The sequence below is a fragment of the Gymnoscopelus braueri genome (genome assembly GCF_963280865.1).
Source record: "Gymnoscopelus braueri genome assembly, chromosome: 8".
NCBI lineage: Eukaryota > Metazoa > Chordata > Actinopteri > Myctophiformes > Myctophidae > Gymnoscopelus > Gymnoscopelus braueri.
The window spans coordinates 14,507,460-14,525,533 of NC_137609.1; the positions used below are offsets into that span (position 1 = coordinate 14,507,460).

An 18,074-nucleotide genomic window follows, 5' to 3' on the forward strand; every position below is an offset into this window, starting at 1 on the left:
AGTACAATCCTTGGTGTTAATTTAACCATGGGGTCCATTTTCACACTCTGACTTAAATGAACACAGGATCTTACAGTGTGTGGAGGGAATGGAGGCAACATTTATAATAGAATAAACCCTTTACCCAAGTATAAATTACAATTATTATCTTATTTGCAATTTACTGGAATTTAATTAACATGACAAAAGTTGTTTGGGCAATTTTCTCTGGTAAACATAGCCTGTATAGTGTGGAGAGGATTACTGATATGACAAACACCACTCTGTCAAACAACAGCTACACGGCAGAATGTAGGGTGGCTCATTCAAGTCAAGTTAGCACAGCAAACAAAACATGAAATGTGAATGAGTCACCACATTCATAACACTGAAATATCACATGATTTTCACATCTGCCTGCTCAGGGAAGAGGAATAACTAATCTGCCTAAAGTTCCTTTTTCCATGAAGGGGGGCCCTGTGGTACATCACACAGCTCCACCAGCCTGTCAGTGACTGCTTATAGATAAATGGAAATGAGGGAACAAAGCTGATCTTAAAATAAAACATGTTTTTATTTATAGTTTCGAATGGGAAGCCACTGTTTGGCTATTATGTGGTACTTCCCTAAAAGTGAGTGGAACAGGTTACATCAAGAATGCACACAAAACATGTTTTACACCTGTTATGAGCGTGGTGTATAGCACATGCTTCTTTAAAAAGATAATTAGGTGGAGGGCTCATGAACCGGTGAGATTAATTTGCTCTCTTCTCCCCTGATGTCACAAGGAAATTCTTAGTATCTCATAAATCAACTCGCTTCCTTGACGCCAAGTGCCACCCTAACAGCATTCCAAATGAAGTGTAGGCAACTAGGCAGAGAGATCAGGAAGAAAGGTTGGGGTGAGAGATGGGAGGGAGACTATCCCCAGAACACAACATTTGGACCACAACATACCACCTACACAACTCTCTCCACAGGTTCCAAGAGGGGTCCATGTGTTCATGGGTCTCCAGAGAATCAGAAAATCTAGTCAGAAGCAGAGTAAACTGACAATTTACAAACAAAAAACATAAAAGCATTTCAATGCTTTCAATGATGGCCTGGTTTCCAACCTTGGGCCAGGGTGATGATCTATATGCACCTGGCCTATGAGGTCTAACTAGTACCTGGCTGAATGACAAGGATGTCAGGAGAACTAGCTTTATTATGAATCCATGTGGACCAGGGCTGGGACATATCTACACTCCATACAAACATGGCCATTATGTATCAACCACATGTGAGCTACATACATGTTCTCATGTCAGAACCATTTAGTTAAACAGAATTACAACAAAAATGTTATAGTCGTGTGAAACCATGTCTGTGGTTCAGGGATAGGCAATACAAGACTCAGAAATATGGAATAAAAACATGGCGCACTTCTCTGCAATTAGCTGATTCATGAACTGCAGCTTACAAAATGGCTGCCGAGGTGAGGATTTTTTTCTCCCACCTTCCCCCAAATTTCCTGGATTTCTGGAGGTCTTGGGCAGGTTCCATGGAAGTCGTAGGTCATGAGGGGTCCTGCCCCGTCTGATTGGTCAGGCAGAGCCTCTCCAGCTGCTGAGCACGCTCAGAGTGGACATTCACCAGCGTGCGGTTCTCCTCCGTTAGGAGTCTGAACTCCTCCTCCAGGCGAGCAATCTCCATGGCGACCTGCTCATCCTCCACCAGCCCATCCAACAGCTGCCGTCTGTGTGTGTGTGTGTGTGTGTGTGTGTGTGTGTGTGTGTGTGTGTGTGTGTGTGTGTGTGTGTGTGTGTGTGTGTGTGTGTGCGTGTGTGTGTGGGGGGGGGGGGGAGGGGGGGGGGAGGGGGGGGGGAGAGAGAGAGAGAGAGAGAGAGAACAATCTTATCAGCAGTTGATGAATCTCACAATGAGATACTTTCAACACACCTATGATGACATGGCAGAAGCCCAAGATATCCACACACGGGTGCATGACATCACAAAACAGAACAACCGCCAGCCATAGTTATACAACTAAGAAATGTAGTGAAGTCAAAGTGAAACTCCCAGAGTAGACCCTCTTTTTTCAACCTAAATTCTGAGACTCTCAGAAATGTCATCTACCATGCTGAACGTGACTGTTGTGTTGAATTTAGATCGATTTTATTTCTAGCAGTGTGCTCACATTACGAACCTGCCTAGACACACATCTTAACCACTTATACCCTCTATTCTTAGCGAAATGGACCTGAGTTGGCTCTGTACTTGATCTGCTTTTGTTTCCTTCTACACCAAATCTCTTCATCAGAAATAGCAGATCTACAAGCTCACAACGCGTCGCATTGCATGCATTGTGAGCTTGTAGCTCAGCTATTTCTGGCAAATGTTCCCCCCAGAATAGACCAGATCAGAATGTTTTAATGATGATTCTGTCTAATGGGGGCATTGGGGTTCAAGTGGTCAATAATGCGCTGTCGTAAGCAATCACGTTTTGACTTTTCTCACTGTACCTAAGATAGCGCCAGACCACACCTCATTTTAAGACCAACAACGCCCATCAGCAAACAGATGAGCCATGTACATTTGGGAATTATACAATGTGGGTGCGTGAAAATAACAACTGTGTGGTCGTAAACTAGCAATGATTCTACCACTGCACTTAGCGCTGGTTGTAAAATAGGGCCCATACTGTATGTCTTCATTTCCAGTAGTTCTTTCTGAGAAATATGATAAGCTCGCTGTCAGATTATTTCAAACATAATTAATATAGCAGATCTACACAGTGTTGCGATGTGGTGTGATCTTATAGATCTACTATTTTCGCTATATTTTAAATGTTTTTGAAAAATCTCACCTAATGACATGCCTAAATAAGAATGCCAGGTTGAAAGTGGTTAACAGTTTAAAATCAATTTCATGATAGCATTACAAAGAGTGCATTATACAGCAGCACATTGCTCAATGACACATTTAGGACTCTAAATTTCCATTAAATTAAGTTAATGTCACATTAATGTCACTTTTTTTATTTTTAATTTTTATTTCTGGTAGCTGAAGTGTCACCACTGTAAAAGAAAATCACTTCCTGATTTAGATAGAAAGAGTTAACCTAGTCTGGCATAGTGCCAACTCACACTCGTTGGACTTTGAATGGTGGGTTACAGTAGGTGTGGTGACTCTGTGTGCTGTGTGTGTGTGTGTGTGTGTGTGTGTGTGTGTGTGTGTGTGTGTGTGTGTGTGTGTGTGTGTGTGTGTGTGTGTGTGTGTGTGTGCATGTTCCCGCATCATTGGCATACCTCCAGGCCTTCAAGAGTGTGAACGTTAGTGTTATATTTCTCCTCGTAAGCCAAGTCACATCGCAGCAATGTAAACAAATTGTTAATCAGTCTTCCTCCATCCCGGGTGGGAAAGTGTAGCTTTTAAGATAGAAGTTAGCTGGAAAATGACTGCTCTTTTTTTATGTGGGTTGACATTGACAATCTTTAGCCCAGTCATGCCGTTTCACCAAGCTCTTTCACAATGGTTCTTGTGTAACTCAGCTGTACTGTAGAACAGCCACGACACATTAATAGGCTTAAACACGTTAGGGTCAGTTTATTTTATAAAGTTATGTGGTTACAGTTGGTGTGTGTGTGTGTGTGTGTGTGTGTGTGTGTGTGCGCGTGTGCGCGTGTGTGCGTGTGTGCGTGCGTGCGTGCGTGCGTGCGTGCGTGCGTGCGTGCGTGCGTGCGTGCGTGCGTGCGTGCGTGTTGTCATAGGGATTTGATATGACTTTAATTCCCTGTCAGTTCAGTGCAGGGGTGGTCAGGCAAATAATACAGAATTGCATCATCGGACTCTCATAAACAATAGTCTGTTTGTGTGAGCATGTTTGATACTCAATGCATGCATTCACCACTGCAAGCATGACAGTGTGTGTATGAACAGACCAGTCCAGTGTGTGCGTGTGTGCATTTGTGTGTGTGCATGTGTGTGTGTGTGTGTGTGTGTGTGTGTGTGTGTGTGTGTGTGTGTGTGTGTGTGTGTGTGTGTGTGTGTGTGTGTGTGTGTTTCTTTGCCTGTCTGACTCATCATGTTCTTATATAAAACCAAGGCTAATCTCCTCTGTGTGGGAACCTGTTGCTCTCTCAGTGGAGCAGACCTTGGGTGTTTCTCTATTTAGGAACCGACCGTAAAGAGGAGATGGGTGCAACAGCCACAGACAGGGCCCCCAAAATCCCTCTGCTAAGACCACCCACAGCTGCTCAGGACACAGGGGACAGGCTGTGTACAGTAAGCATTGTGCACTTGTGTGAGTGTGCACTGTAAACTCCTTAGTGTTAATTTAACGCGAAGGGCCGTAGTTAGGTGATCTATGGCGCAGGGCGCAGAAAGCACGGCAGGGGGTGTTTACCCTCCGTTTTTGCTAGTTAGACAACAAATTATCTGGGCGCAAAGCTCGGATAACTTGCTAATTGGTGTGTTTTGGACACAACATACTGTACATTAGACTAATCAGTGTAGTCCCATTCATTTTAAGAGCTTTGCGCCTTTGTCATAGCGCATTGTTATTCAAATGATAAGAGTTGGAGGTGAACCAATTTTCTGCTGAGGAAAATTGCATTGGACCATCTATGGGAGCAGCATTAAAATGTGATACTGTATAATGATGTCAGGAGACGCGGGGGAAACTAAAGCTCTCTGCTCGCCGAAACATCACATGGAAAGAAGAGGTGCACTAAACACAGTGGCTGTGTTGCTGCAGTCAGAATCAGCATAGCCTATAGCCTAATGTCTCCTCATGTCCAAGAGACATCTGTGATATCTTGACATATCAGCGTAACATTCACATGCTCATTCTCAGTTAAGTCATATTTTCTTAAACTGCATATTAAAGCATGACAGAGACAGTGGTAGCGCGCTCCATGCATCCTCGCCCCGGAAAGCCCCAGTTTGATATTGATGATGACCTTACTGTAGCTAGGTAAACAATGACCTTACAGTTGCTATAGAGACATTTAACAATGCCAGGAGGCATGGATTCACAATATTCTTACATGACGAGAGGTAAGCTATTTGAACATCAGCAATAAAGTGTAGGCTTACTGAAATAAATCTCTTTGTGGGTAAGAAATCATTGTGCCCTTATTGCGCCAGACCACACTTAATTTTAAGACCAACACACCCATAGGACTAAATAGGCGCAAGATCATTTGATATTTCTACAACGTGGGCACTAGCTGCGAAAATTACAACTGCGTATATTGGAAAAAAGCAATGATAAATGCTCTGCCCCTTAGCAATGTATTTTATTCTTATAAATAAAAGCTGACGACTCTTCTGTTTGCTGCTGCCATTTATAGAGACTTTTAATTAATTTCTTGCACTGCACTGTAACTTTATTCTTGTATTTTATCTCTTAATAACATTTTTAACTGTATCTAAATGTATTTACTATGATGTGTTTCTTTTACATTTTGTCTTAATGCTTGTAATTTGTGTAAAGAAATCTGAATTGCCTATACAGTGTGCTATACAGTACAAATAAACTTGGATTGCCTTGTTCTCTTAATACTCTACAACCAGCCAGTTGGCTGACCTTGTATTTTGTACAGTATGTACAAATGTTTGGTGAACTCACCATGTTGAGTTCCTTAACCCCTTTAACCCTGGCATTATAGGTGGAAAAAATTTAGAAAGAAAGTGTATAAGTCGTTAAACTGTGAGATTGCTTGCAGTGCCAGTTCAGCATGCGGTGGCACTTTATTGTTCAGCTGCGTATAATCCATACGGAAGTTATGGCATTACTGTAGCTTGCGCTGACTGGTCAGCTGCAGGGAAGATACGGCAGCTAACCAATCTCCCTCTCTGTCCTTTTACCACTCCCCTCACCTAGGGCAAATGAAGGCTGGGTGTGTGATAAATACATATATATATATTATGTGTGTGTGTCCTAATAGGTACGTTACATTGTGTAGTCATCGCCACTGGACTAGGCATCAGAGACATACGCAATAGTCCTGTACAGATGCTAAGCAGCACAGACACACATGTCAGTTACTGTGGGGACTTACTTGCGGTCCTCCAGCACGGCGAGCTCGTGTTTGACCTGAAGGTAGTCTCGTGCCATCCTGCAGTGTTCCCTGTACACCTGCACGCTCTCCCTCAGAGAGCCAGAAGGAGGCACTGGCTGAAAGGAAGAAGAGAACAGTAAAATACACACAAACAAACATGGGATATGCATTGTAAAGAAAAAGAAAGAAAAAATAGTATTTTTCAACTTTTCAAAAATGTTCAACATTTTAGCTATTTTTCAAATAGGGCTTAAGTGGTTAACTGAACTCTGTGAGCAATATTTACTAAGCCTTTCTTGTGAGTCATTTTGGACAAGAGTTACAGTCAAATGCTACTGTGCACCCAGAGTGCAAAAAGTCATGAATGTTAGATAAGTTCAAACTTTGCCTGGCATAGTTGTTTGAAATATGCTAGTGGTCCAGAGCTCAAAAAAAGGTTGAGGACCACTGATCTAGTAAATGATCAAACAGGCGCTCCCGCCTAGTTCGCTTTTCATTTTTTTTTTTTTTTTTAAGCAAGATTTATTCAAAGAGTACACATGACATTGTATTCAAATTTGCAAAAATTGAAACAACTCTTCGGTTTTACATTTTCTCCCAACAACTCCCACCCACCCCTCCCCACAGGACCGGACATACAAACAACAATACATGTACATAAACAAGATCAAATAAATAAAGTAGGATACATAGTTAAAAGACAGGAACAAAAACAAAAACAAAAACAAACACAAAACAAACACAAAAAACACAAAATTCTGTTCAAGGGAACGAGGAATAGATTAGAACTTGAGAAGGAAGAGGAGAAGAAAAAAGGAATTATCAATGATAATAGCAGTGATGTATATAAAAACATATATACCAATAAAATGTGAAACATATAATAAAAAAAATAAAATTAAAAAAAAATAAATATTAAAAAAAATAAATATATATATAATAATAAAACTGTATACGCATTTATATAAGTAATGAGCTGAATTAGCTCATTCCGTGACCTTCACAATACCTTAAGTTATGCATCTTGCACCAAATAGAGATCCGCACCACCAAAGCACCCCAGTACCATGTGTTTTCAGTCAGGTGATAATGATTGTAATCTGCTTACATATGATATTAATGGTTGCCAATAGATATAGAATTTGTCAGAGGATCCTCGAATTGTGAATTTAATTTTTTCAAGCTTCAGAAAAGACATAACATCAATCAGCCATGATTTAGCCGAGGGAGGGGGCTCTGCTTTCCAATGTAAGAGTATCCTCCTGCGGGCAATTAATGAAGCAAAAGCAATAACAGTAAGTTGTTTTCTGGTAAGGACTACATCCTCCTCAGGGATCCCGAAAATCGCTATTTGAGGGCACGGCAGAATGGTTGTCTCCAACACCTCGGACATAACATCAAAAAAGGTTTTCCAGAACGTAGACAGTTTGGGGCAAGACCAGAACATGTGGGACAGGTTTCCCGGTGATTGTGAACATCTATCGCAACTGTCCACTACACTAGGATATATTTTAGATAACCTTGTTTTACTATAGTGAGTTCTGTGGAGAACTTTAAACTGGATAAGGCTAAGCCTCGCACAAGAGGAGGAGGAATTAACCCTCTCCGTTGCCCGCTCCCACCAATCATCTGAAAAGGTGATCCCCAGTTCGGCCTCCCAACCCATCTTGATCTTTTCCAAGCCCAGGTCTCCACGAGGGATAGCTTCATAAAGATATGAGACAACACCTTTAGCCAAACTTGTTGCAGGAAGGAAATGTTCAATACCTGAACGAGTGGGTAACTGAGGGAATATTGGAGAGTGGGTTTTTACAAAATGGCGAACCTGAAAATATCTAAACCGGTCAGATGGTCGTAGGTTATAGATTTCACACAAGTCTCCAAATTCGGCAAAATGACCCTCTACGTACAAGTCTCGCAGGCAGGTTAGACCCTCTCTACCCCATGCAGCAAACCTAGAGTCCAGTTTAGCAGGTAGAAAAAGATGATTATTACAGATGGGTGCTGACATGGAAAGTAAAGACCATCCAAACCTCTTCCTAATCTGACCCCAGATCTTAAGCGATGAGACAACAATCGGGTTGGCACTGTGTTTTGACGGCACAAAGGGGATAGGACTACAAACTAGGGCTTCGAGGGAAGACGACACGCAAGAGCTGGCCTCAAGCCTACACCAGCAACTTTCAGGCTCACTAATCCAGAGAACGATTTTGTGAATGTTAGCAGCCCAATAGTAATACATAAAATTTGGAAGGCCCAATCCACCCTCAGCTCTGACTCTCTGCAGTAAAGACAGTTTGATTCTCGGAGTTTTATTCTCCCAAATAAAAGAGGAAATAGTAGAATCTAATTTAGTGAAAAACGATTTAGGGAGAAATATGGGGAGGCATTGAAAAAGATACAAGTACCTAGGCAATATGTTCATTTTAATGGACTGCACTCTACCAGCCAGAGAAAGGGGCAGAGTGTTCCACCTCTGTAAGTCAGCTTTGACCTTAGTTGTTAAAGCAGTAAAGTTTTGTTCCCGAAGAGAGCCGAAAGATTGGGTAACATGTACGCCCAAATATTTAAAGCCATTACTTGCCAAATGGAATGGCTGGAGGGATTGGGAGATGTGACGGGCCAAATCATTAATCGGAAAGCACTCACTTTTTTGTAAATTTAATTTGTAACCAGAAAAGCTTCCAAAAGAGTCAAGAAGGGATAAAATGTATGGAATACTGGGCACTGGATCAGATATATAGAGTAACAAGTCGTCTGCATAGAGGGACACTCTATGCTCAATACCCCCTCTCCTTATCCCAGAGAACAGAGTGTCAGCCTTCAGCGCTATGGACAATGGCTCGATGGCGGCGGCGAAGAGCAAGGGGGACAAAGGGCAACCTTGGCGAGTCGCGCGTGTAAGTGGGAAAAATGTAGAGCGAGAATTACTGGTTGTAACACAAGCCTGTGGGTTAGTATAAAGTAAACGTATCCATGACATGATTTTTTCCCCAAAACCAAATTTCTCCAGCGTAAAGAACAAGTACCTCCACTCTACTCTATCAAAAGCCTTCTCCGCGTCCAACGAAATTACCACTTCCGGCTTTATTCCAGAACTAGGGGAATTAATGATGCTTAATAGTCTGCGAACATTTGCAAATGAGTGACGATTTTTAATGAAGCCTGTCTGGTCTTCAGATATTACTGTGGGAAGGACATTTTCCAGTCTGCCAGCCAGCACCTTAGCCAATATTTTTACATCCACATTAAGGAGTGAAATTGGACGATACGAAGAGCAACACGTGGGATCTTTATCCTTCTTGAGTAGAAGAGAAATGGAGGCTTGAGTTAGGGTTGGTGGTAAAATACCCTTTTGTAATGAGTCCTCAAACATTTCCAGGAGCAGGGGGGATAATTGGTCTGAAAATTTCTTAAAGAATTCTACCGGGTAGCCATCGGGGCCCGGAGACTTCCCGCTCTGCATCAACTGGATAGCAGATGTAATCTCGCCAAGCCTCAATGACTGATCTAGACTGTGACAATCTTCTGGAGAAATTTGGGGAACCGTTTGTTTTGAAAAAAAATCTAACATTACCGAAGTGTCCTCTGACGCTTGGGATGTATAGAGTTGGGAATAAAATGATGTGAAAGCATCATTAATTAGTTTTGGGTCTGTAGTCAGCGATCCTAAGTCATCACGAATCTGTGAAATTGATTGTGAGGCCAACCTGCCCTTCAACTGGTGGGCAAGAAGTCGTCCCGCCTTATCCCCATGTTCATACAAAGCGCCGCGAGATCTGAGAAGGAGCCGCTCTGCATCTCTAGTTGTTAAAAGGTTGTATTCTGTCTGAAACGTAACTCTGTCCCTGTAGAGTTCTGGGGTCGGATCAATGGCATAACGGCGATCAATGTCTGTGATGAGAGCCATCAGTTCTCTCTGTCTCACAGAACGAAGCTTGTTGGCATGTGCTGTATACGAGATTATTACACCGCGGACATTAGCCTTCAATGTCTCCCATAACAATGAAGGTGAGGTTTCACTATTCTTATTAGTCATGAGAAAGACATCAATAGCTTGTGAGACAGTTGTACAAAACTCATCAGATGAGAGCATGGCAACATCTAACCTCCAAACGCGAGTCTCTCTGGGCCTAGATTTAAAAGTCAGATCAAGGATCACAGGGGCATGGTCTGAGACGGTTATAGCAGAGTAGTTAGCTGAGACCAGGGAAGGCAACAGGGCCCTATCAATAAAGAAGTAATCTATACGTGTGTAAGAATGGTGTACATGAGAAAAAAATGAGAACTGTTTTACCGTTGGGTACAGAAATCTCCATGGGTCGATGCAGCCACACTGATTCATGAACGTGGAAAAGGTTTGAGACATCTTGGAGGGCACGGCAGTTCTAGAACTAGATCTATCAAGAAGGTTATTTATAAAAAGATTCAAGTCGCCTGCCAGTATCAAGCGGTGAGTGTTCGAATTAGGAAGTGAAGACAAAAATCTTTTCATAAAGTTAACATCATCCCAATTAGGTGCATATACATTAACAAGAACAACTGGGGTCTGATATAGTGACCCAGTTACAATTATAAAGCGACCATACGAGTCTGAGATAGTAGAAGTAGAAGTAAACTGTACATTCTTATTAATCAATATAGCTGTTCCCCGTGTTTTAGTGTCAAATTTGGAATGAAAAATTTGTCCAATCCATGGTCTAGAAAGCCTCATCTGGTCTGCAGTGCGTAGATGTGTTTCTTGAAGAAATGTAATGTCAGCTTTAAATTTTTTAATGTGGTCAAAAACCTTAGCCCTTTTAACTGTCCCATTAATACCACCAACATTCCAAGAAAGGAACCTGACTGCGTTCCCTTTCAAATTAATGTTAGTCATAGTGCGATGCTATTGGGGTGTGCAGATCTCCTAACAGTGATATTCCAAATTGAGTAACGGTGCAATGAAGTACTTGTCAAGGTGAAGGCCAATACAGAAACAAGACTAGAAATCAAAATTACATAGAACATTTTGTAATGGAAGGACACAAAACAATAAAATAAAAGCAGTGCAAAAAATATTATGTGGTAAAAAAGAAAAAGAAAATCAAAAACGTTGTTCAATCCAGCCACCCGTTCCCCCGTACCACCCACTTCCACCCCCCACCCACGCCTCCCTAAACCCCAAACCAAAAATTGCTGAAAAAACAGCAAACCCAAAGGAATGCCTTTGAGTCCTATGGAGGCCATTCAGGATAGACCACTCTCTACCTACTTCCACCATATCCCCACAAACATTAAACATTGTATTTGTCCCTGTATCAAGAGTATTTATGTTGAGTAAATCAATGAACGGAGAGCCTTCAAGGCATATCAAAAGAAACAGCGGTAGGGATAATTTTTTGTATTATTGTATAAATTGTTCAAACATTACTGCCATACTGGACAGGGCCAATTAGGAATTATCTTGAAGTGAGAGCCACATTGGAAATAATGTGGCTTATGTAACACACTCCAGATTACCTATTGGCCTATAAGACCACCACATTGAAACCTATAGAGAGCCAAAAATAGCTTTGGGCCCAGCAAAAGCTTGCCACCTTAAATAATGTCAACTTAATTAACCAGGCTATCGTTCATGGCCCACTCACATAATATTAAGGAACAAGTCACTAGACACAAGAAAAGAGGAAAAAAAAGAAAAAGAAACCAAAAACCACTGACAACAAAACCTGTCAGACCCACCACCAATGAATCGAGGTGTATTAAACCTGCGGAAACGACTGCAAACATCAGAAAGGTGTTCTAGTCCTTGTCAGAACAGCCAAGCAACAAAAACAGATAATAATAATAATAATAATAATAATAATAATAACAGCCCAATCAAACGATGCCATCGGACGTTCTATTCATTCAGTAAATAAGAACAATGGAAAAATTAAAATAAAAACCAACAGAATAAGAACCTAGACTATATATAAAATAAAATGAAAAAGGTAATAATGACAATAGAGTGAGCAGAGGGAAAACAATGAAATATACTGATAACTTCATATATCAGAAAAAAGAAAACAGACAAAACAAAACCATAACAGTTATTAGGTTGAAAGACATTTGGTTAACTGAACCCACAAATTAGCAGCTACAGGCACTGGTAATATAAATTCCCTGCCAACATTGCACAAGCTTGAAAATAATAATAATACTAACTCAACCATTTCAAATGTGCAAACATAATTTCCCTTAAAATCCAATAATTAGAGTCAAAAAGATAAACTCCAGGAAGAAAAAAGGGGGGAGGCAAAAAACAAAACAAAAAAGTTGACAGTATGCATGTTTAGATGAAAAAAGTATTCAAGAATTGAGTCCATGAGAAAAAGAGAGAAAAAAAAAAAAAAGGCGAGGCAGTGAATTCCAATGACACTCACAGGCATGCAGCAGCGGGCGGCGCGCGCGCGCGCGCGCGCACGCACCCCGCGCGCCCCGGGCCACAAGACCGCACAATAGGTCCCGCGGCCCGGGGCGCGCGGGGAACGACCGCGCGCGCGCACGCCCCCGCCACAAGACCGCACGAAACCATCATCCCAGTCCCCTACTCCCCTCATTATGTGATCCACTCACTCGACTGGGAGCCCGGGAGTGAGTCACTCCCAGGCACTCATGTCCATATTTCACGTAAAGTCCAGAGGATATAGGAGTGTAATCATCGCAAGAACAGAGAGAAAAAGAGAGAGGGGAAAAAAAAGGGGGGGGAAACGAAAAACACTGACAGCATATTTGTCATACAATTCTTATTAGGTATTGGCTGAGAAAGTATTTCCAAATACATTTAAAAATAAATAAACATTTTTTTTTAAAGGGTTTCGTCCATGAGAGGGAAGAGAGAAGAGGAAGAAAAAAAAAAAAAAGAGACGAAAAAAGGGGGAGAGAAAGAGAGAAAAAAAAAGAAAAAAGAGGCAACGTACAATAGTTTCCAGAGATGCGCGCGTGTGTGTGTGTCCGCGCGCGCACCCGCGTGCGCGCGCTCATTCATTCAACCAAACTGTATTTTGTTATGCTTTGATCTACTCATCATTCAACCGAACTGTATTCTTGTTATGCTTTGATCTACTCACTCATGTCTCCATTGTCACGGCATGTCCCGACAGTCCCAAAACAAAAGACAGTGTAATGTCCGCGACCGGGACTAACCAGTGTCTCCTCCATAGCCCTGGATGAAGCTGGTAGCCACCGAGGGGGACCCGAGCCATTTCCTCTCGCCACCCGGGAGCGTTATGCGTAGTTTTGCGGGGAAAAGTAGAGACGGGCGGAGGTCCATCTTGTAGAGCTCAGCCATCTGGGTCTTGTACTCGCCACGCTGCTTCAGCACCTCCGCAGTGTAGTCTTCATAGAACCTGATTTTATGGCCACGATAATCCAAGGAGCCGCCGCGCTTACGTGCCTCATGCATGATCAATTCTTTGATCTGGAAACGATGAAAGCAGACGATAACACTGCGCGGCTTATCCTTGGCACCTGGGTGAAAAGCATTAACGCGATGAGCCCTACAAAGCTCGGGGGGGGAGGATAAGACCTGGTCACCAAAAACATCCACAAACAGTTGAGAGAAAAAGGTTGTGGGTCGCGGACCCTCAATTTTCTCGGCCAAGTTGACTATACGGACGTTTGATCTCCGACTGCGTCCTTCCAAATCTGAAAGTTTAATTTTCATTGATTTGTTGTCTTGCAGTAGCATAGCATTAGCTGCCTCCAGCTGTTCAAGTCGTTTTGCAATCGCCTCGGCGTTGGATTCAAGATCTGATATGCGCTGGCCTTGGTTATCGGCTGTGGCTTTTATGCCATCCAGTTTCTTCTCCAGGGTATCAAACGATGTTTTAATATCCAAAGCGAGCGCTGATCTGAGTTGGTCAAGTAATGTAGATATATCCGCCATTGTTACAGGGGCCGGATTGTTGTCGTCGTCCTCAGTTTCTTTGCCAGCACCGGGCAGTTTGCTTTTTTTCACCGTCGGCATCGTGTAGGTTGATAAATGGTTTCAGAAATTATTTAACACAAAAAAAAAGTAACTTTGTACACGGTAAAACAGGGCTAAAGTTGGATTTAAAAGTTTGTCAGTGGGAGCCGGCGAAATGTGCGTCTACACCATCTTCCTGCTCATGCGCACTCCCGCTTTTCATTTTTAAGTGCATTGTGTGTCATCGCAAAGTGCACCTCCCCTGCACATTAGCACAAACAGGCAATATCAAAGGAAGCTTGTGATGGAGATGACAGTAAATGCAACAAGGAGACAGATTGCTGATAGGTTAGGGGAGCGCTGCACCCCCAGTCCCCCATCTCTGCATCCTTGCATCCCTACTGGCTGTAGGGAAGCTCAGTCATAAGATTGATTGTGTGTCAATTCTATGAATATGTTGCAAAGAAAGGAGGTCGCACAGCTCGTAGCCACGATGCAATAATTTTTTTTTTTTTACCAATGTTTCGACAATAAAAGGTCTTCAGGGTAGGTTAGGGTTAGGGTATACCCTGAAGTGCGACCTCCTTTCTGTGCTACAGTTTAGTTCCTTAACTATTTTATTTTATTTATTTTGTTTCATTCTTTGGACACAGACTGTGTGTGGTGGGCCGTATTTGATCAGGTATTTCAACCTAGGTCCGCCACAGCTTAAAACGTGTGCCAATAGGCCTTGCGTTAGATCGCGTATTTTAATAGCTTTTTTTTGGTGAGATCGGACATTCATAGTGACAGAACACTATGCTAGACGAGATTGAAATCTCGTCTAGCGAGACTTCCGTTTGTTTGTTTTTTGGCATAGTGTTCTGTCACTATGAACGTCAGATCTAAAAAAAGAAAAGAAAAGAAAAGCTATTAAAATACGTGATCTAACGCAAGGCTTGGCGCACGTTTTAAGCTGTGGCGGACCCGGGATGGAGTTATGACATTTTTCTACTGTACCATTCATCCTAAGATATCATAACATCATAGAAAAGGTAAGGCAACTTTACATAAGATAGTGAATTAGATAACTACAAACACATTGTAACTAATCAATAGGACATACAGAAATACTTCTGACCACAACTGCCTGATAAAACTGCCCCAAGTAAGCTGGAGCAAGTTCACACAAAGCAGCTCTACAGAATAGATGGTGGTGCAACAAGGAGCAAGTATGGAAAGTCATACTTTGACATCACAAAGCCAAAGGCGGCAGTGGACTTTCCAAAGCAACTAACTCTTCACAATACTGCCTCTGTGAAGACTGAGACATTCAGGTGCTGTATGCTGCTTTGCTCTCTTGGGTATGTTATGTCCTTGTATAAAAAGCATGGTGCTGGGTGTGAATATTTTCCACATTTGCAACACACCAGTGCCAACATCTCACGTTATAGCACTCCCTCTTGTGTCAGTTTCATGTTACAATATTCTTATCTACACTACTGTGCTTCACTTTTTACATTTTCTAGACTAGGCTTAACTCAGTCAGAGCAATGAAGAGATTATAGAGGCAGTGGGGGTACAGGTGAGATGACACGCAAGACCAGCCAGAATCCAAGCCTTTACCCTGGTCTTCTTTAAACTTAACTCTATTCATTCTTCTCCCACACCTCCCCGGCTTTTAGGATTGGGTTTGAGGTCTATTCACTGAAGATTCTGATGGCCATTATCCAAAAAATTAAGTCTTGCTCTCCCTTGTACGACAGATCACTTGAAATTGCAAAAACATCAACTATTGGAGTCACAGAATTTGATAAGTCATCAATTTAAAGCACGCACGCACACACACACAAAGGTTTACTCATACCTGTAGTCGCTGCTCCAGGTCTGGTATCGTCTGAGAGAGTTCCCCCACATCTTTTATGTCTATTAGAGCAAAACCAAGATCAAAACTCAAGTCAGTAAGGTGCTTTATTTAAATTGTATTATTTATTATAAAAATATTTCTGTATTTTCTTAGTATAGAAATGCATTTGGTCTCTTGTTGCTGATGCTGTTGATGTGGCTAAGGTGGATTTCTTACTTGAACATAGTTTGTTTATTTGGTCATTAATATTGTTTGTTTCATGCCTCCCATACCCTCACCCAAGAAACAATGCCTTCCAATGCATAGGCCAACTGGCAGTGGCTCAATGTCTTTCTCTGTCTCATAAAAGGGCTCGGAGCGAAACTTTATAGGGGCTTCTTGTGTGACACCACAACATAGCAACACAGCGCTGCACTTATAAATGAGCCATGTCCTCTAACTGAACAACAGTAATGAGATGTCCGACTGAAAGACACGCAGGATAAGAATATAGTTATGTGGGTAGACAGACAGCATAGCAGGCAGATAGTTCAGCAAGGAGACAGTCACGTAGACAGGCAGAATCGGGCAGTCAGACAGAGAGACAGGCAGCCAGACAGACGGAAACAGACAGGTTATCTGCACCGGCCTTCGTCTCGCCAGCTATGTCCCCCTAGAGTTGTGGAAACACATGTGGAGAATCCTGGTATGATGCAACCTTCTAAAAGCAGGGACGTATTAGTGGGCTAGCCAGCAGCCATGGGGCCAATTATGATGCAGAATAAATACAGTACTCATGCTGGGGATTGACACGGAGCATGGTTAGAGGTACGCCTGGCATGGAGTCATGGAGGGGCTGGATGATGATCCCTGGACAGAACACAGGTCTCAGCTCTCCTGCTGAGAAACATGAGTCTGGAGAGACTACGACATGATCCAGGGAATATGCAAACCTTTATTTAGGAAGACAGGGGACTTACTGCTCCAGCCTGTCACTTCTGGCTCTTGAAAATGGAAACTAAAACTAGGACTACATTTTAACTACTGGAAAGAACAAAATTCCCCTCTGGGATTAATCAAGTTTTGTCTCGTTTTGTCTCATCTTAGGAGGGAAGGAAATAAGAAAGGAAGGGGGAAACGAAGGAAGGAAAACAAATTAGATTAATTAGGAAAAAAATACAACAATTAAGCAACAATTAAAGATGTGCACTGGTCTGTGCAGTGAATGGTTCCCTCGACTCAAAGTTCCTCATGAGAACTTCTACATCAAGATCATTGTTATCTTTACAGCTTTCCCTCTCTCTCCTTGTGTGCCTGTGTGTGTGCATGTGTGTATGCGGCGTGTGTGTCGGAAAGACAACGAGGATGGGTGGGGTAGTCGAGTAAGTGTTAACTGCTTATAAATATAGGCCAGTGTTCTAAAAGCTGAACAGTGAATCAGGCAGCGGGCAGAGGGACAGTGTTAGTAATAGAGGGAGAAACCTGACTCTGCCATTGCAAAGCTGCAGCTGCCATCCCATTGCCTGGCCCCTCTGCAGTAAAACACTGTGACTGACAGCATCTAGTACCATGCCCGAGCTGGTGTGTGTGTGTGTGTGTGTGTGTGTGTGTGTGTGTGTGTGTGTGTGTGTGTGTGTGTGTGTGTGTGTGTGTGTGTGTGTGTGTGTGTGTGTGTGTGTGTGTGTGTGTGTGTATTAAGACACTGGTTACACATGTGTGCATTTTGTGTGTGCATGTGTCTGTCCACAAGCCTGTGTAGTCTGAAGGTGCACTGTTGCATACAATACACACATGCCTATGGACAACATGCAAAATGCTCGCTCGGTGTTCATTTAAACATGAGAGGGTGAAAATGGACCCACGGTTTTATGTGAATTTGTTTTCAATATGTTGTGCATCTACAGAAATAGAGACGGAGCCTGGCATGGCCAGACTAATATCATATAAATAAAAATGTGCTCTGACAGATTCGTCTGGTTTCCAGGCTAGAGACAGAACACCTGTCTCTTAGCCCCCCGGCCGGGAAGAACAGACTCATTTAAAAGTGAGATGCTGTAAGCTGCTTACAGTAAAATCCTCAGTGTCACAGCCAAGTCCATTTGGTTGCATTTGTACACGCTCAGTTAAAGAGGCAATACAGTAGGCAACCACTAGATGTCACCTCAACACCTATGTTGCATAGAATTTACATTTGGTTGAATGATGCTTTTATTGTTTTCATTGTATTATTATTTATTCTGTAATTAATTTCTATTTATTATTTGTTTTCATAGAAAGAATTATCTATATACCC

General features: G+C 42.3%; 1 protein-coding gene across 1 annotated transcript in view; it reads right to left on the reverse strand.

Annotated features, from left to right (window-relative positions):
• Nucleotides 1-623: 623 nt before the first annotated feature.
• Nucleotides 624-18,074, reverse strand: part of map3k7cl (map3k7 C-terminal like) — a 29,954-nt gene continuing 12,503 nt past the window's right edge. Inside the window, exons 3-5 of the mRNA XM_080435366.1 lie at nucleotides 15,803-15,861; nucleotides 6,027-6,142; nucleotides 624-1,717 (exon numbers count right to left, since the gene is read on the reverse strand). Coding sequence (XP_080291492.1) covers nucleotides 1,537-1,717; nucleotides 6,027-6,142; nucleotides 15,803-15,861 — 356 coding nt within the window. The 3' untranslated portion in view covers nucleotides 624-1,536. The remainder of the gene's footprint in view (nucleotides 1,718-6,026; nucleotides 6,143-15,802; nucleotides 15,862-18,074) is intronic.